Source organism: Tenrec ecaudatus, chromosome 12 (assembly GCF_050624435.1).
Source record: "Tenrec ecaudatus isolate mTenEca1 chromosome 12, mTenEca1.hap1, whole genome shotgun sequence".
NCBI classification, from domain to species: Eukaryota; Metazoa; Chordata; class Mammalia; order Afrosoricida; family Tenrecidae; genus Tenrec; species Tenrec ecaudatus.
In genome coordinates this window covers 140,346,448-140,374,162 of record NC_134541.1, presented here as the reverse complement: position 1 = coordinate 140,374,162, position 27,715 = coordinate 140,346,448, and the positions used below count along the sequence as shown (strand labels likewise).

Below are 27,715 nucleotides of genomic sequence, written 5' to 3'. Positions count from 1 at the left end.
CCAGTAGCCATGTGGCTCAGTGGAGTGCCCTTGGAGACCCCTCTGGTCAGGGTGCAGGGTTCTGGGGGCAGGAGCCCTTCAGAGACCAGGAGAGCCGGGGCAGGAACTCATTTCAAAGCCCAAGGGCTGGCATGGAGACAGCCACAGGGACAGGCTGTGTCCCCAGGAGCGCTGGCCAGGAAGGTGCACCAGGAACTCTGCTTATAGGGCGGAGGGGGCAGGGCCAGGCGCCCATGGTCAGTGCCTGCACACAGCCCAGGGGTCACGGTGACACTGCATGCCAGCTGCCCGGTCCCAGAGTCTGCAAGATCCTCCTACTTTGTCCTCCTGCTCACAGGCACACCCCTGCCCTCACACCCTCGATGTGGACATGTCTGTGCACACGCATGACTGCCAGCCAGGGGAGGTAGCCACAAGGACCTGTTCCACATGAGCACCAAGCCTGTGTGCCCAGCACATTTGGGCCACGTGGGCCACTTGTCCCAAGTCATCCTAGACATCTGGGATTGTAGCTCTCCAAGCACTAGGCAGGGAGTGGTAAGGACTGCCCCCCCACACACACACACACCTGTCCAGGTCACCAGATGCCCTGGGCTCCCTCCAGGAGGTGGGAAGTAAGCAGGGAGACTCATTTGGAAACATGTTTTAGTTGGAGGGGGGGGTGTTCAGGGTGCTAGCGAGGGAGCAGGCTGTCCTCCGGGGGGGAGCGGGGCCGAGCTGGCACGCTGCTGGGTCCGGCAAAGAGGCAGTGCAGCTTGGGCTTCAAGTCGTTCCACACCTTGCTCATCTGGGGGGGAGGGGGGTGTCACTGTGAGGAAGGTCTATACACGGGACAAGCAGGTCTCGGACATAGGTAAACTCACAGGTGCCAAGACCAGGCCCACCACAGGGCACCCCCACACTTAGAGTGCTCTCTAGCCACCTGCCCACTGGGCTTCCCAGTCTGCAGTCCCTGGTCCACTCATCCCTGCCCCTGGTACAAACTGGGCATCCCCACAAAGGAGAGCTGAGCTCCAGGGGTGAGAGCCTCGGCCAGAGCCACCAGTAGCGGCCCAAGTGCTCCCGCCCCCAGCAGACACACTGCCCCTGGAGCCGAGGCTGAGCTCCTGCTAGAGGCCTGCTCAGGGGGCTGGCCAGCATCTTAGGACACAGGGTGGCCTCTCCTGAGTGCAATCTCTGCCCTCAGCTCCAGCACCCAGGAAGCCTGGTCAGAACACCTAGGATGCCCTTTGTGAAGGGACAGCAAAAGGTCTGGAGGACCTGGGAACCATGTGGCTGTGGGCACTGGTCAGCTGAGGTCTTGGAGAAATGACTGCTCTCTCTGTGGGACCCCAACTAAGACTCATACCCTCACCCCTGCAGCCTCCAAAATACAAACCCCATTACTGCCATCGAGTTGGTGCCGACTCGACCCCGCAGGACAGGGTGGAACTGCCCCTATGGGTTTCCGAGGCTATAACTCTTTATGGGAGTAGAAAGCATTTTTCTTCCTTGAAGCACCTGACGGTTTTTAACTGCTGACCTTGAAGGTAACAGCCGTGTCTCCAAGGCTCTTTGCCAGGGGATCCCACAGGCTATACCTGGCGCTGCAAGCACTCCAGCCACACATCCCTCAAGCCCCCTACGAAGCACGAGGACCGCCTGACAGCCCTTCCCCCAAGCCCCTCGGGTGGGGGACACTCACCTCTTGGTGGCCCTGGCTCTGTGAGCTCACGAAGGCCCCAAGGATGTGGGAGGTAAGCGGCAGGTAGACATGCACGAGCTGCGTCTCCTGGCGCAGGCAGTACAGGGCAAAGTGGCTGCGGAGCTCCAGCGTCTGGATGGCGTTCTCCTGCTGTGGGGCACAGAGCGGGAGCTGATGGGGGCCGAGCGGAGCACAGGGGCACCCCCGCTCCCGCCCCTGTCCCCAAGCCCACACTCAGAGCCAAGCAACCACCTCCAGACATACACACACACACACACACACACACACACACACACACACACACCTCCACGATGCGGGACTCCAGCTGCTCCACGGCCTCGGGCTCCCTGCTCTGCGCGGCGCCCAGCACCTGCCTCTTGGTCAAGCTGTGCCTGTGTAGGGCCCGCTGGTGCCGGTGCAGCACGCCCTTCTCATGCCGCTCGCACAGGTCCTGTGTGTGTGTTGTGGGGGGGGGGGGCACTCACCCAACAGCCAGCCCCAGCCACCCTCATCCCTCAGGCCCCAGGGGCATCATCTGTGAGAACGAACGAGCTCCGACCGGGAGGCTGGGGCCTCTGGTCCATCGCCAGGGGGACCACAGCTTCCCCCAGGAGTTAACCATGAGGCTGCAGACCACCAGGTCAGCGGTCCAAACCCACAGCCCTCCACATAGGAGAGATGAGGCTGCAGAAGCCCACAGGCCAGCTGCTCACTCAAGGTCAGGGTCGGTCCATCCCCAGGGGCCTCAGAAGAAAGGCCTGGCTGACTGCTTCTGAAAGACCACCCACTAGACATCCTGCAGAACTTGTACTGCTTGGACAGGCCCTCCCTGGGGGACATGGGCCACAGACTCACCTTGTAGGATTGTAGCAGGTCCAGGAAGAGGTTCAACTTCTCCACCACATCGCTCTCCTCCTGCCGGCCCTGCAGACATGGTGAGAACAGCTGCAGGCAGGGGGCGCCCTCCCAGGCTCCAGAGGCCCACAAACAGCTCCCACTGATATGTACTAGGCCGGCCTGGTCTGCCCTCCAGGATACCTTCTGCAGCCTGTGAAGGCCGCACACCCCCGAAGGTGGCCGGGCAGCACCCCTTGACCACTTCCCATGTGCTAGCCACCCCACACACTGAGGGTCTTGACAATCACCTCACTGACCAAGACACAGCGTCCTGTGGGAGCAGGTGCCCTGGCAAGGGTCTGGACAGGACACCCTCTACCCTCGGGCTGATGGTCACTTACCTGGAGTGCGGCCTTGTCGGCTAGCAGAGCAAACTCCACAGACAGGCCTCTGAGTGCCTGCTTCAGGGACCCCCACGTGTTACTGCTCAGTGCGGCCCAGGGCGGGAGTGGGGTTGTGTCAGACCCCAGGGCGCTGCAGGAGACAGCACCAGGTCACTTAGGCCATGTCACCCCTGGACCCTGCTGCTCAGAGTACCCACTGGCCCCTCGCCTTGCAGGAGAAGGAGCCCAGAGGGCCTTCCTGCCACTGCCGCTACAGAGAGGAGCCCGGCGAGAGACAGAATGGCAGTCTGACCCCTCAAGCAGACAGCAGTGCTCCTGTGCGCAATGCTCGCTGGATTGGAACAGACAGGAAGTGCCGAGTAGCGGCAGCACCAGCCTGCTGACTGCCAGGCCTTGCTTCCTCAGTGCCACAGGGGAGGTTCAAATCGCCAGCCTCCTGGTTCCTGGTGGACCGTGAGCTGTTTGTTCCCACCAGAGGCCTTCCCTCGGAGGATGGCCTGAAGGAACACCTAGGAGTTGGCTTCGCAGTACAGGCAGGGTGAGCACACCTTGAGGCCAAACAGTGGACAAGAACGCAGCACCTGGCGGACAAATTCACCCTCCCTTCTCACCGAGACCCTGCCCGGAGAGCTCTTCTTACAGCCTAAACCCAAGGCTGAGACACTGCAGGGAAGCAGGGCCAGCCTCTGGATGGAGACTTGAGGGCAGCCGCCACCTACAGCAAACACACTTCCTGCTCCAAGCCACGCCCAGGCCTCCCCATGACGACCACCCTTGCCAGCTGAGCAACCTCAAGCTGACCATCTTCCGCCTACCTGTGTGTCCTCCCCCAGCTGCTCCCTGGCTGACCATCCCCCCAGCTAACTGCTCCCTCCCTGGCTGACCATTCTCCCCGTTGCATGTCCCCTCAGCTGGCCATTCCCTGGCTAACTCTCCCCCCAACTGATTGACACTCCCCTGCCCCGGCTGAGTCTGCCCCCAGCTCTCTCCCTGGCTGACCATTCGCTCAGCTGCATGTCCCTTCACCTGGCTATTCCCTGGCTAACTCTCCCCCCAACTGATTGACACTCCCCTGCCCTGGCTGAGTCTGCCCCCAGCTCTCTCCCTGGCTGACTATTCTCCCAGCTGCATGTCCCCTGCGGTTGGTGTGCTGCTGCCATCGCAGCCTGAGCACAGCACAAGAGAGCACCCCCTGCACCCCCTGCCCAACTGTCTCCATGACCTGCTGTCAGGGCCAGGGGGCGGTCCTGCTCCACGCTGTCCCACCCCACCCCCACCCCCACTGCACGCAGGGCCACCTGCCTCAGCTCCTTCCCGAACATGAGGAGGTCGGCAGCATTGTCAATGGCTCTGGATGCAATCCGCTCGGCTCGGTCCCGGAGCTTGTAGAAGCTGTTGTAGACGCTGCGGACCAGCTCGCGGCTGGCTGCAAACTGGGCCTGGATGTCAGCAGGGAGGAAGTCCTGGAGGGACCAGGGGCAGGCTGGGACCGGCCAGGTGGGAAGGGTCTTGGACATGGGCAGTGCCAGGTGCCAGCCCTGACGCCCATGGCCCTCCACTCCAACAATATCCCTTCATTGAGTCGATTCTGACCCACAGGCACCCGCAGGGCAGGGTGGGTGAACTGCTCTGTACGTTTCTGAGATGGTGACTTTAGGGGAGCAGACTGCCCGCCTTTCTCCCACAGCACTTAGCTAACAGGTCAGTCACTCAGACCCAAAATGCCTCTGCATTGGTGGCTGGTGTTGGGGGGATGGGTGTTTGGGGTCGGGGATGGAGAGGGGGTTCCCACCTTGGCATGAGTGGCGGCTTTGCAGTGCAGGAACTCATCTCCGATGCCCTGAGCTGACTCCTTCAGCTTGTTCTGCACGTCCTGCAGAGACAGTGACTGCTGCGACCACCACTCCCCACCCCCTCAGCAAGATGTGCACCCACAGGGAGCAGGGCCCCCTCAGAAGGAGAGGGTCCACGCTCAGGCCAATGCCATAACCCCAACTGACCCTGCTCTGGCATCCTGTCATTAACCTGTGGGGTCCAGAGCCTTCCCGTGTTCCCGCCCGAGCATGGAGACCCCTGGCCCTCCATTCCGACTCTCATCTCATTTGTATGGAAGCAGACGGCCGGCCGCATCTTGCTCCTAGGGAGGACCTGGTGGATTTGAACCACTGGCCTTACAGTTAGCAGTCTAATGCGTAACCACTGTGCCGGTGCTGTGCCAGAGGCCCGGAAACTCAGCAATGACCACACCTTTTTACTCCACATGGACATCTGTCCATCTCAGGCTGCCCGCTCTGCATAGGCATGGGGACACTAGAGGGCCCTGCCCTATAAAAAGAGCCCAACCGTGCACGAGGACTCACGGGATCCGCCAGAAGAACAAGCAGCCGGGGACCCACTATTACCATCTGTTGAAGGAAGGTCCCAGGAGCCCTGTGATTCTGACAGGCCTACCCGCCTGCCCTGGTCCTTAGCAAAGAGACCTCAGCCTGGGGGATGCGCCTTTGTGTCTCTCCCCCACCCCTACCTCCAGGATTCAGCCCTGCTGGTGGGGAATTAGCATTTCCCCGCCAGGTAGAATCACTGGGTAGCTTGTTACAATGTTACACACCCGATTCAACTTGTCTAGATGAGAGCACTGCACTGGGGCTCCCTGGGGCCCGACTTTCTAGAGATGACCTCAGTGGGCAGGTGGTCACAGGAGGTATCTGCTGAAGGCCTGTCAAGAGCCAGGACCACAGGCAGGCAGCCCCACACCCATCCTGTGGGTGTCAGTGGTGGCATCTGCTCTTTCCTCTTCAAGGGCCCAGCCTGCCACTGCTCCTGCCCTGCAGGTGGGACCAGAGCTGCTGCTGCCCAGGGCAGGCCTCAGCTCTTCCCAGGTTCCAAAATGGAGCATTGGCAAGGGTCCCACCCCGATTGATACAGCCCCTGTGCCCTGCCTCCTCCCCAGTGCATGCACCCTGCTCTCCTTCCACTGCATGCACCCTGCTCTCCTTCCACTGCACACCCCACTCTCCTTCCACTGCACACCCACTCTCCTTCCACTGCGTGCACCCACTCTCCTTCCACTGCACACCCCACTCTCCTTCCACTGCACACCCCACTCTCCTTCCACTGCACACCCACTCTCCTTCCACTGCACACCCACTCTCCTTCAACTGCATGCACCCACTCTCCTTCAACTGCATGCACCCACGCTCCTTCCACTGCACACCCCACTCTCCTTCCACTGCACACCCACTCTCCTTCCACTGCATGCACCCACTCTCCTTCCACTGTACACCCACTCTCCTTCCACTGCATGCACCCGCTCTGCTTCCACTGCATGCACCCGCTCTGCTTCCACTGCATGCACCCGCTCTCCTTCCACTGCACACCCCACTCTCCTTCCACTGCACACCCCGCTCTCCTCCCACTGCACACCCCGCTCTCCTTCCACTGCACACCCCGCTCTCCTTCCACTGCACACCCCGCTCTCCTTCCACTGCACACCCACTCTCCTTCCACTGCATGCACCCACTCTCCTTGCACTGCACACCCCACTCTCCTTCCACTGCATGCACCTGCTCTGCTTCCATTGCTTGACGTGTCACACTAACTTGTGACCCGGCATCATTCTAGCCGGATCTCGTCGGCTTTCCTGGGCTTACAGGAACTGATTCCCCATGAGCCGGCTCTGGGGCTACAGAGGACTATGTGGCATTAAGGAAGCAGGGGACCACACCACTGCCATCCAGTCACCTCTGACTCCCGGAGACCCTGTGTCACAGAGAAAAACTGACCCCACGGGCTCCCCGAGAACCAGGGATGGAGGAAGGTGGGGGAAGGGAGAACAGAGCTGGAGGCCTGGGACAGTGGGGTGGGGTGGGGCGGGGCATGGCAAGGTCACTCACAGGGCCGCTGAAGGACAGGAAGAGCTTCAGGACGACGTCCTCAGAGAAGCGCGGGTGCCGGGCCACCAAGTTGATGAAGCGCTTCAGCGCTCTCCTCCTGGCTTCGATGAACTCCCTGTCGGCTGCGGGGCAGTAGGTGTGGGGGGGGGAGGGTGGCACAGACAGGGGGTGACCCTCCAGCCTGGCAGCCCAATCTCTTGTCCCCAGGGCCATTGTCCACCCCCAGTGACTTGTCTGTGCTATGGTCAGGGGCAGTGCCCTGTGGTGCAGCGGTTAACCGATGAGCTGCTAACTGAAAGGTCTATGGTTCAAACCCACCAGCAGTCCAATGAGAGAACAAGGAGGCCACCTGCTCCTGTGGGGACGGCTGCCTAGGAAACCCGCAGGGAAGAGCACCCCATCTTGCAGGGCAGCTGTGAGGGGAACGGACTGGGGAGGCCCTTGAGTGTCGAAGGGATCGGGAGCTGGCCATCCTGCTGTGTACAGTGTGTGCCCACCAGTCCAGCCTTACCTCCGAGCACCCTCTTGGGCGGCAGGGCCGGCACCATGCGGTAAGGGAACCTGTGCAGCAGCACCTCCTGGAACACCACAAAGTCGTTGTAGCGCCGGTACACGGAGGAGCGGAAGCGCTAGGGAAGGTGGAGGACAGGGGGCTGCCATCAGATGGGGTCCTCTCCCAGAAGGGCACCCCTCAGCTCCTCAGAGTCAGCACCAGGGCCCAAGGCCAGCAGCATATCCCTGAGACACAGGGCAGCCCCGTTCAGGGTCTCACAGGCTGTGATTGCCTCATCTTTCTGCCTCGGGGTGGCCAGTGGGTCCCACTTGTGGGGTCCCTACACTACTTAGGCTCTGAAAACTCCCTGCTGCATGGTAAATGCCCTGACTTCTGAGTCTCGCCTGCTGGGGGCACTCCAAGGCCCCTGAGTGGATATGTGGTTCTCTCACACACACACCTGCAGTGCCGCGGAAGAAGGGCCTGGCAGTCTGTGTCTGTGAATCCCAGCCTGGGGACCTCTACCAGGTGCAGGTCTGGCCTTAACAGCCACGCCAGACATGGCGCTGTTTACAGACTGCAGGCCTGGAGCTGCCCGCGGAGCCACATGTCCCCTGGTGGGCAGTGGTGGCAAGCCCCTGTGTCTGCACAGAACCACACACGCTCCTGCACACTCATGGCAGCCCTGGTGGGATGCACAACCATGCACAGAAATTGCAGTGGTCAGGCACGGCCCTGCCGCATCTCTGCAGGCAGCCTGCGCACACCAGAAGCTGAGGGGACAGGGGACGGAGGGCGGGCAGCAGGGAATGAGGAAAGGCCAGTGGCCTGGCGGGGCCTGGGCTGACCTACAGTGAGGCAGGCTGGGGTGCCACATCTAGGGGCTCCCTGAGCAGCTCACGTCTCTCCCTTCAAGCCTGGGACTTGACTGGCCAAGCACACAGAGCTGCTCCTGGGCCCTGACACCACACACACGTATATGCACGCATGCACTCTGCCTGTTACCTGGCTGGCCACTCCATACTAAACAAACATACACTCTGCCTGTTATCCGACAGACACCTCGCACTACACACACACACACACACACACACACACACACCTGCCCCTCACCTGGCTGGCTACCCCATACTCCACACACACTGTCACAAACACGTGTGCGCATGCATGCCTGGCCCTCACCTGGCTGGACACCTCATACTCCACGTGCTTCAGGAAGAGCCCCTTCTTCTCGGGGCTGACCTCCACCTGTACGGTGTCTCGAGCCAGCAGCTCCTGCAGGCTCTGGGAGGGCAGCAGCGTGTTTTCCGGCGGCATCTGCATCTGCGTGGGCGCCAGCTCAGTCTGCTCCGGCCCCCAGGGAGTGGGCACGTCTGTCGGGAGAAGCATGCCAGCTGCTCAGAGGGTGGGCACTAGCCAGGTCCCACACGCCCGGCCACCGGCCCCAGGGCCCCACTCAAGACTCTGGAACGTGAGGCAGAAACAGAAGTGAACAGTAACAAATGGTGTGCAAAATGAGCCCTCTGCAGTTGGGGGAGATGCGAAAGAAGAAAGACACACTGGTAAGACCCAAACACACTGCCGTAGGTCGGCCCTGGGTCACGGGACAGTCGAGCCACCCGAGGGCATCCACGGCTGTAAATCCACTTCAGCACACAGTCTCGTCTTCCTCCCCCAGCGTGGCCGCGGGGTTGAACCACTGACCTCAAAGTTAGCAGTCCAGCACTGAGCTGCTTGTACTGTGTGGGCCCGAAGGGAAAGTTAGGGACAGGCAGTGGTCTGTCACCCTGCTGTTCCGTTCCTACAAGCACCACCTCCGTGTCCACGCCTGGACCACCATCTCTGTGGTTTATAACACCTGCCTGGCCTGTATGTGGCTGGATTCCTAGTCAGACAAGTCCAAGAACCAAACTCAAACACGTCAACGTCCCACACAACCCGGCCCCACTCACCCTCTGCAGAGCCGCCCCAACACAGAAGGCATGGGCACCAGGGGGCTTGCCTCAGACACCCACATCTGCCACTGAGCCAGCAGGCGTTGGGGTGTGTACACTCCACAGTAAAGCCTATGAGCACGGAAAATGGTGCATGGAGGACGGGGAGTGAACCAAGAGGGGAGTGTTTATGGTTCAAGGAGGTGGAGACGTTCTGAGCCCCTAGTAGGAACTCGGTGGCTCCCGTGATGCCGACGCTGACATGGCCGGGAGATGCCACTCCAGTCTCCAGGTGGCCCCCGACGCCGGGGAGAACCCGATGACTGATTTCTCGTCGAGGGCGCCTCGCAGACCCTCCGCAGGACAGGGTGGGGCAGCCCCTGTGGGGTTCCGAGACTGTGACTGCTATGGAAGTGGCAAACCCTTGCGCCCTCCCTCGGAGCTGCCGCTGACCCTGCCGTGTGAGCGGCCCGGCACGTGGCCCACGATGGCACCAGGCTTCTCTTGCAAGGGGCTGCGGGGCTGCTGTACTTTGTAAATCCACATGGACGATGTGGTCTTCACCCCTGACACGGCTCGGCATTTGGGGTCTATGCGTGTACTGGGTACTTGAATGTACATGTGAGTGCAGTGTGTATTTATGCATGCATGCGTGTGAATGAAGTGTGTATGGTTCATTACACAAGTGTGCATGTATGTGCATGAGTGTGTACACAAGTATGCGTACAATGCAGCGTGGGCTTCTCCCTGCAGTACTGTCGGCTGTGGGTCATATGCACCTCCTGAAATATTTGAACGCCAACCAGTTCTCGCTTCTTGATGCCCCTGTGTCCTCAATGACTGGTCCCTACACCCCCTCAATACGCCAACTGTAGGCTTGTGTCGTTCCTACAGTTCCTTCAGCTTGAGCTCTGCCACCTGTGTTCTTCCGGCTTAGCTTTCCGACTCCGGGTCTCGGTACCGTTCACTACAGTGCTTCACTCTGTCACCCCTGCATTTCATTCGCCTCGGCTACTCTGCCTTCAGGCAGGCTCCAGAGTCTCCTCTGCCATCCACCCTGACCTTTCCTCACACCTAGCTTTCCGATAACCTTTCTATGTCTCCAATGTGATGTCTTCCTACAATGTGTCTGGTCTTCAGGCACTGGGGCTCGGCACCTCATACCGATACTGGGACAGTCTCTAACTACTTACTCAGACTGTAGGAAAAGGAAGAGGCTGTCTGTCCCCGTGAAGGCCGCCAACAGCCTTGGGCGCCCTTGTGCTGGTGCCACCCTGCCCTCGAGGGCCACAGTGAGTCAGAACGGACTCAGGCAGCAAGTGTGGTCTACATGAGCAAATGTATACTCACAAATGGTGTACTTCACTTTGCTAAAATGGACAAAGTCCTAGAAATATAAGCTACCTAAATGGAATCAGAAGGAAACAGGAAACCCCCCAAATAATAAGAGACTGGATCAGAGATGAACAACACGCCCACCGCCACCGTTTACAGCAACAGAAAAGTCCTGGGCTGGATAGCTTCACTGGGAAATTCAGCAAACAGCTACAAGGTTGGTAACTGCCACCCACCCTTCTTATGCTCCTCTTTAAAAGCGGAAGAGGAAGCTACGCTTCCTAATTCATTCCAAGACCAGCAGGACCCCGACGCCAAAGCCAGAGAGGCCACCAGAAAAGGGCAGGTCAGTCTGCTCCCCAAGGCAGCTCCGAGGGCCCTCGAGAGATGCTGAGCCACCGTGAGGGAAGACGCACCCGGAGCACGTGGGACTGCTCCCGGGACGACACAGTGCTCCGACATGAGGACACGGGTCCGAGGCCAAAGGAAACGAACAGGGCCACCTCTGCCTGTTTAAGAGTGCAGCACCTTCGCCTATCGAAAAACCTCTATGACGTCGGCAGTCCGGGGAGTTCCCCCATAGGGCACAGGGCACCAGTGCCACACTGCGTAAGGGGAAGCTAGGTGCTTCCCTAGTCAGGAGCAAGACAGGAAGTCACCCTCGCCACCGGCGCCCAGGGCCACTCTGAAAGGCCCGCGGGAGCAGTTAGCTGGAGAGAAGGCAAGAAGGCTTCTCTCGAGGGAAGACCTGAAGCCACCACTTGGCAGATGGCCCGAGTCCACCTGTAGAAAGCCTCTCCTCTCCTATGAGAACGGCACAGAGAGACCCACAGGCTGATGCCAGCCGGGTTCCTCCCACCAGCAGCCCAGGGTCTGCCAGAGATGAGGCGGGCGACTCATGAGGAATACACAGTGCACCCTCCTAGGACCTGCAGGAGCTGCACCCTGCATGGGGACCCAGGCTGCTGCAGTCACACCACCTCCCCGGGTGACCCTGGACGTGACGGATAAAATCACACACACCCCGCCACTCACGAGACCTGTCTTTACTGGACATGACCCAGAACTGCCCAAGTTTCAGACACATATACCCACCCTCCTCTTTCTCCAAAGCATCGACTGGTGGCTTCGCACTGCTAACCTTGGGATTAGCAGCCCAGCGAGGAGCCACTGCGCTGCCAGGGCTCAGAGCCATTTCAGAGTGAGGTAAAATCCACATGGCATTATAGCACATGAGCACACATATGTCCTGAATGAGTCCACTATTCCCAATCTGGGGGCTGCCTGCATTTAACCCGAGAGAAGACCTACCAAACCCAAACCCACCACCATCGAGTCGGTGCCGACTCGGCGGCCCTGTCGGACAGAGGAGGGCTGCCCCTGTGGGTTTCACTGTTGATGGGAGTAGAAAGCCTCGTCTTTCTCCCAAGGAGCGGCTGGTGCTTCTGAACCGCTGCCCTTGTGGTAGCAGCCTAGCATGTAATCCCATGCCCCCAGGGGTCCTTCCGGGAGAGCAGCAGGTGCCGGGGCACACGAGGCCTCCACCCACAGGTGTCCATGCTTGAACTTCCTCTAAGCGCCCGGTGCTCTCGGCACTGCCGGTTATGGAGGGCAGACGTTCTCTCGGGGCCGAGAGGACCAGAAGATCGCCCTCCAAGCACAGAGCACATCTTCGGGGGAAGAGCTTAAGGCCCAGGCGGTCCAGGAGGAGGGGAATGTTCTGAAGCCGACTGGCAGCAATTGTAGGACACTGCTGGATGTGAGAACGATCTGATCTCTATCTGAGCTCCCAATAAATTGGATTTTTAGGTGGGGGGGGCTTTTAAATTGAAGACACCCTTGGGCTCTGGAGTGGTCTTGGACATCGTCAGCCAGCCCTCTGTAGACATTTCTAACCGAAGAGCACAGAACTCCACTACCAGCAAGTCGGGCCCACCACTGTCTCACACACACACACCATCACCACCACCACCACCACCACCACCACCACCCCCAGTCCACTGAAGGAGACAGACCACTCCTGCAGCCTACCCTGCCAGTGACATCACCACTGTGGGAAGGGTGGGTGCTGGTGTTCTGTGGCCCTGACCACCACACCCAATGAAAGGACTTGGACGAACCCTCTCAGACCAGCATCAGCACCTGTGTGGTGGCTGAGTTAGGGTGTCAGCCAAGAGGGATGGCATGCTCAGTGAGTGGAGGGTCCGGGAAAGAGGCAGGCCCTTGGCGAGATGGGGTCCCACGGGGCAAGAATGGGGGTGGCGCAGGCCCTGTGGGGTTTGGTTCCATTGTGAACGTGGCATGCCAGGCTACACCGTCCCACCGAAGTACAATCAAAAGGAGCCCCTGTGAGCTCTGAAGTTTCAGCCAAGATGTCCCGTTCGCAAATGCTCCTAGAGTCCAGACTTCCTGGAGCCATGGAAACTGATGTCCCTGAAACCATGACCCTGAGGAAGCCTTCAGGCCTGGAAGCAAGAGTACCCCATAGGGCCTTCCAAGGCTGAGCCTAATTTGAAAGGAATGTCTGGCCTGAGAGCTGCGTCTTTTAGAGAATTCTCTGGATGCGATGGGGCTGGCGGCGGCAGCTGGACGGGACAGGGGAAGCAGCCAGGGCGAGGACGGTGACGTGGTTAGAACAGGCTTTCTAGGAGGGAGGCAGAGCCTGGGGGTGGCACCGACAGCCCTTAACGCACACGGGGCAACTGCTGACACGGCAGGTGCTTTACGGAGGGGGGCGGTGGGCTATTCCTTCCCAAGCTTGTGAAGCAGTTTGCACTTTGGATTACAAATCTCCAGCGCTACAATGGTACTCTGGCAAGTCGTTCTCAGGAAACAGGAAGATCCTCATCGGGCCTCGGAAGTGCGAAGTACGGAGTCAGCAGCTCTGTGCCCGGAGCTCCTGGAAAAAGCACTTCCTAACTTGGGGACCTAGAGAGGAAGAGGCCATTCCGGCTCCTGGCGATCCTGCGGGCATGGGGGGAGGGGGAGGGCAGAGCAGCGCTGCCCCATGGGTTTCCCAGGCTGCAAATCCTTATGAAGGTTGACAGCCTCTTTCTCACACCAAGCAACTGGTAGATTCAAGCCACTGACCTCTCGGGTCAGCGGCCAAATGTTTAACCCAACGTGCCTCCAGCTGTCTGTCTGCAGGCAGCACTATAAAAAGCGTTAGTAAGTTTAGTGATCTTTTTTTAAAAATTTTTTTTTAATTCCTAACTTCAGAGTTCAATTAAAGAGGCCTTTTGCACTTGTTCTAATTTACACGTGAGTGTGAAATACCTCAGCCCCACAGCAGAGCATCACTGGAGGGAACACCTCACTCAGATTCACCAGTGTTTCACACCATTAACACCTCACTTCAGACCATAGATTCTTCAATATTGTACACAACCAACGCTTTACTTTTGTTTTCCTAAGAAGCATTTTGAATAAGCCGTATATCATATCATCCCCTCCCCCTTACTACTATAAAAGTACACACCCTAGACTTCAGTTGTTTCACTCCCAAGCACGCTCTGTTTCTCTAGCATTACTTTACACCACCACCGGGTGTACACACAGATCCCAGGGCAGGGAAAATGGTTCATGTGGCTCTTCCAGCCAAAGTCTAACTCCCACCAAAGGCCTTTCCCCGGCCTGGGTCTGCTAAGAAAGTGGGCAAAATCCGGGGAGGATTCACCTGTGCCCCCTTGCAAACAGGCTCCCCTGGAAGGCACCCTGCTGGGATAAAAGGAGCCCTCTGAGAAGCAGGGCAGGGCGGGGTTCCATAACCACCCAGAGCCAGGGGTGGAGCGAGGTGCCCTCTGGACCCGAGAACTCCACTGCTCAGGGAGCCTTCTGGAGGCAGGGGGAGCTGTGACCTCAGAGGAGCAGCAGCAGAACCAGAGCCAGAGCCCGAGCGTGGACGTCCTGGACCACAGGGCAGGCCGAGCAAGGCGCTTCGGGGCATCAGGAGGCTGGCTTGTGGAGTGGGGCGCCTCTGGGAAGCTGGGTGCCTTTGGGCTGGAGTTTACAGCAGAGTGGGGTGCCCCTTTGGGAATTTTCAGGGACCCTGAAAAACGGTCTTAACACATCCCAATGTCTAGACAGCTGTGTCCTGAGCCTCCCTCACTTGCTGCCCTCCTCCTCCATGAACCTTCCATCATGAACACTGTCTGTGCACTCCATGTGCCCATGGCAGTGCTAGCGAAAACAGCACCCATGGGATCAAGTACACCCTGGCTTTCCCAGGAAGCTGCAGGTCACAGGCTGACCTTCGGAAATGTTTCCGATTTCAAGTTGCCTCGGACACCAGCGAACACTTGGTGTTTTCTGTCCATTCTCTGCCTGCTGTTTCGTTTGCTCCACGCTGGCAGGTCTGATGGAGCCCTGGTGGCGCTGTGGGTTAGGCACTGAGCTGCTACCCACAGGGTGGGCAGTTCGAACCCACCAGCCACTCCTCAGGATAAAGAGGAGGTGGTCCATTCCTGTAAAGATGTAGCATCTCAGATGCCCTCTGTAGGGTCAGAGTCCATTCCACTGCTCGAATCACAGTGGCAGAATCAGTTGCAATCGGTGCCTGTGCCGACTTCTTTTCCTGTGGAGCCAATAACCCATGTCCCACCTTCCCAGGTTAAGAGTGAGGCCCGGCAGCTGCGTGATGTTTGGTGGTAGGAAACATGTCCCACAGCCATGTTCCCACCATCTGTTTGCTGCTCAGTGACACCAAAGGGGGTGTGCTTAGGGCACCGAGTTCCCCTAAGACCTGCCTATACCCCCCTGTGGAGCCCAGTGGCACGGCGGGTCCGGTGCTAGGCGGCAGTCTGAAAGCACCAGGAGAAAGACGAGCCTTCTACTCCTGTCAAGGGTGAGTCTCGGAGGCCACAAGGTGGCCTATCTCTGCCCCAGGGGGGTCGCTGTGGGCTGACTTGCCCTCAATGGCAGCTTGTTTGAGTTTTCCTGAGAACTGAGAATAGTTTGCTTAAGTCGTGGCCAACTGAGGTAAGGTGCCGGCCAGTCCCCTCCCTGCTGGCCCCCAACTCAGATCCCCGAGAGAGATAGGCCCTCCTGCCCCCGGAGACTGCCACCCGCTGCTGCAGGGCCCCATTCAGCCTGTGAGTTGCTTATGTTCAGGGAGACCCAGTGACTCCCATCAGAATGCCAGCAGATCCAAGGCTGGCACACTTGGGACTCCTGGAATCACGCCCACAGCGGAGTCGGAGTCCCAGCAGGGCAGTCACTGCCTCTACTTGGGGCCCAGCGTTTGCTCAGCTGCTGCTTTTCTGGTTTTCAGTTGTTGTTACGGAAACGTATGCTGACAGCCAGCTGGGTCTGAAAGTGGCTCAGGTGTCCTGGACTCTTGCTTGATTCCCCAACAAACACCAAACTTAGAATCGAGGAGCCACAGCCGACTCACAGTGACCCGGCAGGGCAGGGCAGGGCAGGGCAGGACCGGCCCTGTGGGTTTCCAAGCCCATCACTCTTGACGGGAGAAGGCCCCACATCTCTCTCCCAAGGAACGGCTGGTATGTTTGGACCGCTGACCTTGCCGTGAACAGCCCAACGCATAACATGCCCATCCCATTACCAGGAACATTTCATCTCCCACCACGGTCGGGGGGCTGAGCCCACTGGCCTCCGCCTCAGTGAGAGCCCAAGCCAGGGCCGGCCCTTTCCACCACACCACCCGAGGAGGAGCGGCCTGCATCCTCAGCCCAGCGGGAGCCAATTAAATCCACTTAGGCAAACATTTATTTATCTGTGGCAGCAAGGATGGCAGTGACTAAGACAGGGTCCCTGCCTGGCTGCCCCCCTGCCAGGGCCCGGCAAGCGGGAATGCAATTCATCAACCGGAAAAAGCGATGCCCAGGACGAGAGCCCAGCAAACCCTGTGCCCTGAGAAATGTCACAGGAAAGAAAATATTGAGTCCCTGTTTCCCCACAAACGAAGGCTGAGCAGGACAGTGACTGTGGAGCAGCCAGATGTTCCACGATATGCTGAGAAACCACCAGCAAGAGCCCTGCCAGCAAGCCCCCCAGGGGTGTGGGGGTTCCCAGGCTGTCATCTTACAGCAGCAGGCCATGCACCCTGAGACTGCTGGGGGTTCATTTAACCACCAGGACCCCTGGCTCCCTAATGACACCAACACAGACAGCCCGAGGCTGTGATCTTTAAGAAGTATGTCCAGAGGGCTCTGGAGCGGGCCAGGATGGGAGACTTTGGACACGTGACCAGGAGGGGCCAGTTCCTGGAGAAGGACGTCATGCTTGGTGGAGAAGGCCGGGAGGACGAGGAGGCCCTCCAGGAGATGGACAGACACTGCGGCTGAACAAGCAGCTGGGACAAGAAGCACCGTGAGGGCCAACACCGCAGGGAGCCCGCTGGGGCATGCGGGATGGAACACCACTGGCCCTGTGCTGCAAGGTGCCAGGTCTTTTCTCCCGCCCGGTTTGGGCTGTCGGTCTTTTGGGTTTGACTACTGCACCACCTGGCCACCATAGGTAACAAAGGTCACCGTTGGGTGCTGCCAAGACGATGCCGAGTCACAGTGCCCGTGCAGCAGAGCAGAGCTGCCCCTAGCTGGAATCTTGACAAGCGCCCAGAATGCTGGGTGGATTTGGCCTGGTTGAGTGCTTAACCCTGGCGTCACTAAGGCTACCTGACTGGAGTGGATCCATGGCATGGTTTTGGCTGGCTGACAACACCTGCCACAGGTGAACTAGTGCCTGCTGCCTTCACTTAGCCTGGGGCATGTGACCAGCGGGAGAGTCCCTGGAGAAGGGCCTGTCGGGAAAGAGGGTGGGAGAAACAAAGAGAAAGACCCTCAGGGAGATGCACTGACACAGGACTCAGAGGGGAAGGGTGGTGGGGGCAGTGCCAGGCCAGCCGGCCGGCTGTGCTGCATTCTGCTGTCCACGGGTCCCTGTGAGGCTGGACCGACAACACCCTACGTCAACTGTGGCAAGAGGTGACCCTCAGCCCCTGGTGACCAAGCCGATGGCTGGGTGAGAATCCCAGCCCCACCACACGCCTGGGCACGCTGCCTGTAGTACTGCACCTTGAAGGGCAGGGTCCACCATGGCTGCTCTAGCCACCGTCTCTGTGGCTCCCCCGCACAAGGACCAGAGGGCGGGAAGGTGTCATAGACTGAATGGTGTGCCCCCAGTTATGTGTGGTCTGAGTGGGGCAGCTGGGACCCTGTGCTCTGTGACCAGCCAGGATCGGGCTCCTTCTGGGCTGGGTGAGCTGTTTCTAAGAAGCAGGTCAGAATGGGCTGTCTCCGGGTCACTACCCTCACTCAGCTCGCCCTGGTGGAATCATCCCTCTCGCTCAGGGCAGTTGAAGGAGAGAGAAGCAAGCAGGGGGCAGGTCCCTGAGGCCCAGGTCCCAGCCTTGGAGCCTCCTAGACCCGGGAGACAGAGATCTGTGACCCCTCAGGCCATGAGGAGCAGAGGCAGCAGGAGAGGCAGGAGAACAGGGGACTGCATGGCACAAGACAGTGCCCAGGGCTCCCAGCCCAGGGAGAGAGGCCGAGGCTAACGGGCAGAACTGGGGGTCTCTGGGCACTTCTCACACGTGCCCGGGCAGGGGGTCAAGGGACCACCCCTAGCAACATACCCCCAAGGAGCCACCAACCCATTCCTGTCTCTACAGATGTGCCTACCCTGAGATTCATTGAGACTGTACATCATTACGATAGAGGACAGCCTCGGCTTTCTCCCACGGAGTGGCTGGTGGGATTGAAGTGCCGACTGTGGTTAGTAGCCCAGCAGCCAGCCCACAAAGCCCCGGAGCTCCTTTTAATGTCATAGGTGGTGACCTGTGATAGCTCTGAGTCACTAGAAAAACAAGACTTTCTACCCCCATTAAGACTTACTCTCTTGGAAACTCACAGGGGCCACTGTGAGTTGGCATTGACCCTAGGGCTGAGGTTTTTGGTGCTTATTTTAGGCCAGCGGGTGGACTTCAGCTCTTGAGTTTGTAAAGGAGGTTTCAGTGTCCAAGTTCGCGGAGGATGAGGGATTTCTGTAGCTCAGAAAGCCTAATCATGTTGTTTTCAAATCTCTGATTCAGCACACGACAGTGGAATGGGAGGGGGCGGGGGATGTTGGTGGGAAGAGACTTATCTTTATCAGGAAGGCAGTTTTTAATACTGATTACATTGTGAGCTTTTCCACACACACCAGGTTTGGCAACATTAGTTGCGATCCTCAAAGTGATGCGGAGAATCATTTTCTGGGAACATGTAGCCAGAGCGTTCTGCGGAGGCACCGAGAAGCACACAGTGATCCCCAGGGCAGGCGTGGAGTGGAAAAATGCTGAAACTATTTACCGGTGGAGAAGCAAAAGAACAGGCCCTTAAAAAATGCATAAGCCCTACATGGGCCCCTATGTGAAAAATTTGTAAAAAACAAAAACCTGTGAACAGGAAGAGGAAATGCATGAATGGGCCACGGTGCTCAAAGAGGGGACTTGCGGCTGACTTTGCTATTTCTGAGAGGTTTCGGGCCGTGCTTTTGTTGTTTATGCAAGGACCAGAACTTTCTCCTACAGCATAATACGGAGGGTGGTTCTGGCTGTACTCACTCCTGGGGCCTCAGGCAGGCAGGCCGCCTTCCCCCAGGGCGTGGAGACTCCTGGAAGAGCTCAGGTCTGGACCTCTTCAGAGCTGTGACCAAGCCCCAGCTCTGCCAGCTGCGCCCTACAAGTCATTCCACGCCATCTCACTTTGACTGTGGTGAAGGCAGAAACACTGGAAAGCCCATCACCTGCTACAGCAATGGTGGGGCTTCCTGGTGCCACAGATGGCTAAGGAATCGACCACTAGCCCAGAGGTCGGAAGCTGGCACCGCTGGGCTTCTGAAAGACGGCAGCTGTGGAAGCCCGGATGGCACCCTTCTCCCCTGCAGAGGGGCTGGCTCGTGGCAGCCAGCAACGACAAACACTTGGCTGTATTGAAAACCCAGTCTGCAGAACACAGCCTTGCATTGGGGTGGGGGGGAATGCTCCTGAACCCCAACTTGGCTGGACACACACCCCCGACCCCACAGGAGTGCTGCCAATTTTACCCTAAAATACCTTTCCCAAAGGCCCCCTGGCTCAGAGGTCTAGTGCTGACTTTAAAAATAATAATTTTCTAATAAACACAAAGAGCCACGCCAGCACAGCAATGAATGGTTAAGCCCATGACAACCACAGGGTAAAGTCAGCAGTTCAAAGCCACCTGTCGCTCCGCTGTTGAAAAGACCATGCCAGCTCCTAGGGGTTTACAGACAGCCTGGATATCCTGGGGGGCAGTCCCGCTCACCATGGGGTCCCTGTGAGCTGGCACAGGAATGCCATCAGTGCTGCCAACCAGCACCAGGAAAACACTCCGCTGCCCAGAGGGGAGCATGCCTTCCCTCTGCAGCTCCCTCTCCACCCAGCCTCGGAGCACAAGTCCCCACCTGCAGGCCCCGGGCACTGATGGCCACTGACCCTTTGGTCTCCTCCAATAGCCCGAGGGTCATGGAAGGGAGCTCACTAAGCCACCTCTCCAGTCTCGCCCCTCCCCTCCCCCAGCGAACAGGGCGGCAAACTTCTCTGTCTCAGGCCCCAGGTTCCTCGGAAGGGAAGAGCAAGACCAGAAACAGGCTCCCCCGCGGGACACCCACTTTCTCGCTGACCACAGAGTCGGCAAATCTTGTCTGTGTCAGAGCAATTGGACCAGTTCCTCTTTCTTCAGGAGGAAACACTTTACCTTGCAAACTGTGTGTGAGTGAGTGTGAGTGAGCGAATCTGCAGAAGGGGGCTTCAAAAGCACTGGGGGAAAATTCCAACATCTTTTCTCCCCATCCCCCACTGGAGCTTTTGGAGGGTCAGAGAGGGCACAGAAAGGCACCACAGGGCCACTGCTGTCATGGACCCTGTCCAACAGAAACTGCAGGCCAGAAGGCCACGCCTGCCCAAGCACTGCCATCCCTCTCATAGCAGGGGTCCGCCACTTGGACATTTATAACCTCATTCTCAGGCCATACCAAACTGTCCACTTAAAAATCAGCCTGCAACATTTGGTCCAACACAGAATGAACTTGCCCTGACACAATGGCTAGAAGGGCTTCCCTGGGGGTGGGGGGCATGCCATGCTAGCTGGTGTTGATTTCTCGAACCAGATGTCCCCATTCTGCGCTAGATGCCGGGGTATCAATAGGGTCCCTGGTGGTGCGGTGGTTACACACGGACTGCCAGCTGAAAGGCCCAAGGTTCAAGCCCACCATCCGCTGTGCAGTGGTTTGTCTCTGCAAAGGGCGACGGCCATCGACACCCGCTGGTGCCACGGGACTCTGCCCTACAGGGCTGCTGTGAGTGGATCAACTGGAGCATAGAAAGAAAGAACACCTCTGCCCACTGGGCTTTTTCAATCTCTGTGAGCTGACTTCCTTTGGTCCTGCCTTAGGGCCTGCCTCAGGGCAAGCAGTACTTGGGGGGTTGCCATTTAATCACCAGCAACGACCTGCAGCGGTGCAGATAGAGGGGCATGACAGAAGGAAGAGGCATGGTGGACAGAGCCCAGGGAAGAAGGGATGGTCAGAGGCCTCAGATCTGCCCCCACCAGGGCTAGGAGACAGTCCAGGCAGATTCCTGGTGGAATGGAATGTATGGAATGCCACAAGCGCTCCTCTCCCAGTCTCCAAAGGGACATTCAGACCAGGGAGCTTTCCTGTAGGGAGGAATGCCCCAACCCAAACCTGCAGCCTCTCCACTCGCCCAGCACTAACCAAAAGGTCAGGGATTCACCCTGAGGGAGAAAGATGAGGCAGACTGCTTACAGCAGTAGTTCTCAACCTGTGGGTCGCCACCCCTTTGGGGGGTCTAACGACCCTTTCACAGGGGTCGCCCAATTCATAACAGAAGCAAAATTACAATTATAAAGTAGCAATGAAAATAATTTTATGGTTGGTGTCACCACCACATGAGGAACTGTATGAAAGAGCCATGGCCTCCGCTGGCTTACACAAAGGGCAGAGCTACTGAATCCCACAGGGGCAGTTCTACTCCGTAAGAATCAAATCAATGGTCTCCCACCTCCCCAAAGAGTCTGAGGTTAGCCCTGGTGACACAGGGGGGTCACACATGGAGCTGCTAACCGAGAGGCCGGTGGTTCAAACCCACCAGTCACTCTGAGATAGAAAAATGAGACTAGCTACCACCTTCAAGATTTCTGTCAGGGAAACCCACAGGAGGGGCTCTGCTGTGTCCTCCAATTTGATGGAAGTGGGTTTGGCTTTTCTGGTAAAGCCACCAACTACCCTTCAACATTCCAAGTCAGCTGTCTTTAAAAATGTTGTCTTAAAATGGGTGCATAAGCAAATGTGGTGAAGAAAGCTGATGGTGCCCAGCTATTAAAAGATATAGTGTCTGGGGTCTTAAAGGCTTGAAGTTAAACAAGCGGCCATGTAGCAAGGAAGCAGCAAAGCCCACATGGAAGAAGCGCACCAGCCTGTGTGATCATGAGCTGTCGACATGAATAGGTATCAGAAATTCAAAAATAAATAATCACATTGATGTGAAGGAGGACCCAAAGCCCACTTGTAAGATAATTGGACAGTCCCTCACAGAAGAGTCACACGGAAGGGATGATATATCCAGGATGCAGGACAGCACTGATGAAACACATAACCATCCTCTAGTTCTTTCATATTGCCTCCCCTTACAATTTTGGTCTTCGTTTTAAGTCTTTAATCTTGTGAGACCAGTACATGTTCATTTATACAACTGAGGTCATTCGATACATGAAATCCAAGATAGTTAAGCCCTTCAGAAATAAAAATGGGAGTAATGATTCCCTGAGAGTATGGGAAGAGATAGTAGGGGGGCCAGCGGGTGGTGGGGACCAACAGCATTGATGACTGTATAACCCCACTTGAGGGGAATGAATAACAGGCGTGTAGGTGAACGAATATAGTGGAAGGTGTAAGAGATGGCACATATATATGATATATACTGATAAGGATTCCTCGGGGTTAGGGTGGGTGAGGAAAGGGATAACGGGGAGCTGATGTCAAAGAGTTCAAAGAAGAAAGAAAATGCTTTGAAAATGATGGTGGTAGCAATTGTACAATTAGGTTTGTTCTAATTGAACTACAGGTTGTTACAGCTGTAAGAGCTCCCAATAAAATGGAAAACATTTTTAATTATTAAGAAATTAATTACTTAAAATGTTGTCTTCCAAGTCCTTCCTCCTCAGAGATTTGGGTTTTCTGACTCCACCCCACCTAGCCAGGTCCCCACCAGACACCCCCCTTGGCCTTGTCCCGCTGCCTCCCCCCACACCTCACGGGCTGAGACCCCTGTCTTAGTGACCTTGTGCCGCCACAGCAGGAATGCCACCAGGAGGAGCCTTGGACAAACAGACATTCATTTTCTCACAGAAGTCCCAATTCAGTAGACTGACTTTCTTCCTTTCTCTGTGTCTTCTGGTCTCGGAGGCTCCCAGCACAGGGGCCCCGGGTCCAAAGAACACACTCTGCTCCTGGCTCTTCTTTCTTGGCGGTAGTGAGTTTCCTCCTCCTCTGCTCACTCTCTCCTCTTAGCGGTGAGATGAAGCGTGAGGCAGGCGACGCCCCGGGACACTCGCTTGACGTGGGACCAGGGCTGTGACCGCATTCACCGTGTTGCAATGCCACCCTCATGGCCTCAGAACTGAGCGGCTGATCACATCAGGCCACATCATAGGTGGTGACACCATGAACAGCTGCCAAATTGCATCATTACCTAACTGCCAAGCCACGGCAGGCCACGTCCCACCAAGTGGGCACACATTCAGGGGTTCCGTCCCTCACCTTGCTCTCGGGGGCTGTCGGAAGTAGCCCTGGCAGGGCAGTGTTTAAGTGCTCGGAGGCTAAAGGACAGGTGGGCAGTCTGAAACCACCAGTGTGCTGCAGGAGAGATGAGGCTGTCCATCCCTGCGAGGATGGGACCTTGGAAAGTCTGGGAGGCAGCCTGACTCTGCTCTAGAGGGCCACTCTGAGTTGGAGTGGACTGGGTGTGGGCAGCATCAGGAATGAGCTTCAAACACGTTCAAGACAGGTGCCTTCCGGTCAGTTCCAGCCCACGCCGACCCCCACGCTCCACAAGGGCTGTAGGCTTTCAGGAGGCTCCTGGAGCTAGGTTTGGACTGACAAGCCCTCCATCACTGGCAGAGTGCCAAGCTTTGTGCAGCCCACAGGGTTCTGCCTCCACACTCACACTGAACACGAGGCACACTCGGTTCTCTGGACAGCAGGGGCAATGCCCCACCTTGGGCAAACCAATGGGCCTGTGGGTTTTCTTATCTCAACGGGACAAAGGTCCGTTCGTCCCCCTCAATGGCCTGGCTGGAGGCTACACTCAGAATTGATGAGCCATGCTCTGAGACCAGGCCTCTAGAACAGTGGTTCTCAACCTTCCACATGCCTCGACCCTTTCACACAGTTCCTCAAGTTGTGGTGAACCCCAAATCAAAAAATTATTTTTGTTGCTACATCATCACTGTAATTTTGCTGTTATGAATCGGGCGACCCCTGTGAAAGGGCCGTTCGACCCCCCCAAAGGGGTCGCAACCCACAGGTTGAGAATCGCGCTGCTCTAGAAGGACCAAGCACTGGGCAGGGAGCACTCAAGTGCCAAGCGGTTGGTCAGTAGCCAGCTTCCCCACCCACTGCGGGGTCCTTTCTGACTCCTAGAGACCCTGTGGGACAGGGAAGAACCACCCACGGTGGGGTAGTGGAGTAGGAGCTGAGCTGCAAATCACAAGGTCAGCAGTTCAAAACCCACAGCCACTCCACAGGAGAAAGATGAGGCTTTCTACTCCCATAAAAAGCTATGGTCTTAGGAAGCCAGGGGGCAGTTCTACCCTGTCCTAGAGGGTCACTGAATCCATATGGACAAGCCGGCTTGTCATGTGTTTCCTAAGCTGCAGAGCAGCTGGTGGACCCACAGGGTCAGTGCTGGGTGTGGGGGCTTCCTGAAGGCCCTCACTAGCCTCTTGCTAGTGCTCAGTGAACACGAGGTTCTAACCAACAGCTCAAGACCTCCCCTAACCCGGCCCAAAGTGGAAGGAGAAACAGCAGAAAAGCCACTGCAAGGGCTCTGGTGGCGCGGCAGGTTAAGCACCAGGCTGCTCACCCCAAGGTCAGGTGCTCCGGTACAGATTATAATCTCAGAACCCTTACAGAGCAGTTCTCTGTCCCTCAGGGTTGCCTGGGTCCTAGCCTGGGCTGGGCGTGGGCATGCACACGCATGGGGTGGGGTGGCGTGGGGTGTACAGGCCGCGTCTGGAAAGGAAGTGCTCCCTTGAACCCAGGCAGACGCTCTCCCTGTCAATCAGGTTTCCTGTCAATCAGCACTTTCATGCCCACCCAGTTCTCTTCTGGCTAGTGAAAAAACTGTCCAGTACCCCCCCACTCCACCCACGCTAGGACAACGTGCCCCACCCTCCCAAGCAAGCGCTCCCCACCGTGCCGCCCCCCCCAGCCACCAATGGAGAAGAACCGGTTCACACCAGCCAACTGCCACCAGTACCATTCCCCAGCAGAGGGGACCAGGGTGGCGCCTTGGGACAGGGTCCATCCAGAGAAGCCATCACGAGATCTCCTGGTTCTCCCTAGAGCGGGTGCTACTCCAGCCCCACGCACTCCGGCGCGGGCTGACCACACAGAAGACAGGGATCCCGGGGGCGCACGGAGGGACCAGAGATCTGGGGGACGGCAGGGATCTGAACGAGGAGGGGGTGCGAAGGAGGGAGGGCGGGGAGAGCGCGGAAGTTGCCAAAGTTGGAGAATGGAGACAGGTCCCCAGGGTGGGCCCTGGGTTGAGGAGAGCCCCCCCAGGAAGTCTGGTTGGGGGGAGGCTAACGCGAGGGGGGCCCGTTCCTGAGCTGCCCAAGTCCGCGGGGAGGTCTCACGATCCGGACCGGGTCAGGCGGCTCGGGTCTGAATCCAGCTGCAGCTGGCGGCAGCCTCGGAACCCGAACCCAAGCCCCGGCTCCTCGGACGCCGACAAGGGACCTGGCGCGGGTCGGGGTCGCGCGGGGTTACGCGGAGCAGCCCCTCCAGTGACAGGGAGCGCGCGGAACCCCGGGTCTGAGGCCACCCGCGTGGAGTGCCGCCCATCGCCCACCGCCCGCCGCTCGCCGCCCAAGCTGTACCTGCAGCCGGGGGACCCGCCTCCTGGTCGCCTGCCTCAAACTCAGCGGCCGTCGGGACTGCCTCGGGAGGCAGCGGCTCCATCGCGCGGCCAGTCATGTGAGTCCGCGTGCCCACGTGACTTCCGCGCCAACAGCCCGCCGCCGCCAGGACACGCCCCCGGCTCTGAGGCACGCCCCCGCCTCCCAGACTGAACTCCGCCGCCGTCAGGACACGCCCCTTAAGGACACGCCCCCGCCGCCAGGGCACGCCCTTCCTTGGTCCAGCTCGACCGTTAGGCCACGCCCCGTCCCGCCCTCTCATTCCTCGGACTCGCCTCAACGACACGCCCCTACCTCCAGGACACGCCCCGCCTCGCCCATCCTAATACTGAGCCGCACCCGCGTCACGCCCTCTTGTCTGCAACCCCGCCACCGCCCTGGCCACGCCCCGTCAGTGCTGGGCCGCGCCAGCCAGGGTCGCGCCACGAGTATTCAGGGATCCGCCTCTGTCCCGCGGCGAAGCCACGCCCCCAGCTCCGGCCACGCCCCAGCCACGCGGCCGCGCCGCGCGCCTTTCCAGCCCTGCTTCCCCTGCAGGCTGCCGCTTCCAATCCCACGCGTCACCCACTCATCCTTCCCAACTCTGTGTCCCTCTTAGTCACTTCCCCCGTCCCCGCGTCCGCCCACTCAGGCTGCCTGCCACCCTGCACCTGCTCACCACTCCCTCCCATTCTCGGCACACTCACTCATTCGATCACTTACAGACCCATAGCTCATTCAGTCACTCACCCACCCACTCGTTCTGTTCACTTACCCACCCCCTTACACATTCATTCATTCACCCACTCACTCATTACTCTGTTCACTTACCCGCCCCCTTACACATTCATTCATTCACCCACTCACTCATTACTCTGTTCACTTACCCACCCCCTTACACATTCATTCATTCATTCACCCACTCACTCATTACTCTGTTCACTTACCCGCCCCCTTACACATTCATTCATTCATTCACCCACTCACTCATTACTCTGTTCACTTACCCACCCCCTTACAATTCATTCATTCATTCACCCACTCATTACTCTGTTCACTTACACATTCATTTGCTCACTCATCATTCATTCATTTATTCATGCACCTTCCTACCCACTCATTCATTCATTCACTGACCTATCCACTCAGTCACTTGCCTACTCATTCACCCACTAACTCATTTATTCACTCACCTGTCCATTCACACATTCATCTTTCTAACTCGTTCCTCTGTTTTCTCACTCACCCATGTATCCACTCACTCACCCACCCACACTCCCACTCCTTTCTGAATCCCCTTAGCACCCACCACACTGAGCTCACTAATGCACTGACTCACCCCCACATGCTCCTTCACTGGATCCCCTGGTGCTCCCAACACTGGCAGTTCTGTGTTGAGGACAGAAGAGTCTTGCTCTGCAAGAGACCCAGGTGTCTGGAGTGGAATCTGCATCCTCACTAGTCAGAAGTGGGGACCAAGGCTGTGGGAGAACCCCAGAAAAAGCCAGTGGCCAGCCAGAAGTAGAGAAAGAGGCCTCTGGACTGGATGACGACATCACCACCACCACCACCACCGCCGCAGGGGCCCTGAAGGAGTAGGGAGGGCATTCCAGCCAATTTCCAAGGTGCCCAGGAATCAAACAATTGGCACACAAGCTGATGTGGCCACAACTGACGGGAGCGGAGGGTGGCAGATGAAGGACCCCTTGTGGCCTGGGTTGAGCTGCTAACTGCAAGGTCAGCTTTTCAAACTCAATTAGTCTCTCTGAGAGAGAAATAAGAGACTTTGTACTCCCATAAAAATTTTCCGGCTCAGAAACCCACAGAGGAAGTTTTACCCTGTCTTATAGGGGGTCTCAGAGTCAGAATTGGCTCTGAGCAGTGAGGGTGTTTTCAGGGGGGGCACGGGCTGGCAGGAGAGTGATTCTACTTCTAGATTGGGGTTTGGGAGTTCCTTATTGCCGCCTCTGAGTG

General features: G+C 57.9%; 1 protein-coding gene across 3 annotated transcripts; it reads right to left on the bottom strand.

Annotated features, from left to right (window-relative positions):
• Nucleotides 1-544: 544 nt before the first annotated feature.
• On the bottom strand, nt 545-25,849 carry SNX8 (sorting nexin 8). Of its 3 annotated transcripts, none has more exons than XM_075527597.1 (11): nt 25,724-25,849; nt 8,494-8,684; nt 7,330-7,447; nt 6,819-6,940; nt 4,718-4,798; nt 4,228-4,388; nt 2,923-3,055; nt 2,540-2,608; nt 1,989-2,135; nt 1,685-1,834; nt 545-787 (listed from the first exon to the last, which is right to left on the bottom strand). In XM_075527597.1, exons 1-11 carry the CDS (start codon nt 25,818-25,820, stop codon nt 674-676), a joined length of 1,383 nt encoding a protein of 460 aa, XP_075383712.1. In that variant the 5' UTR covers nt 25,821-25,849; the 3' UTR covers nt 545-673. The 3 variants fall into 3 exon arrangements, with proteins under 3 accessions (XP_075383712.1, XP_075383713.1, XP_075383714.1); XM_075527598.1 differs by having other exon boundaries at nt 1,685-1,831; XM_075527599.1 differs by having other exon boundaries at nt 4,228-4,364.
• Between the last annotated feature and the right edge of the window lie 1,866 nt (nt 25,850-27,715).

Excerpts from the sequence above, each read along its gene's own strand:
- SNX8 (XM_075527597.1), bottom strand. The coding sequence starts at position 25,820 with ATGACTGGCCGCGCGATGGAGCCGCTGCCTCCCGAGGCAGTCCCGACG. Across the intron at positions 4,799-6,818 it reads TCCTGTCCTTCAGCGGCCCT|GACGTGCAGAACAAGCTGAA; the intron begins GTGAGTGACCTT and ends CTGTCTCTGCAG. Across the intron at positions 2,136-2,539 it reads ACCTGCTACAATCCTACAAG|GACCTGTGCGAGCGGCATGA; the intron begins GTGAGTCTGTGG and ends ACACACACACAG.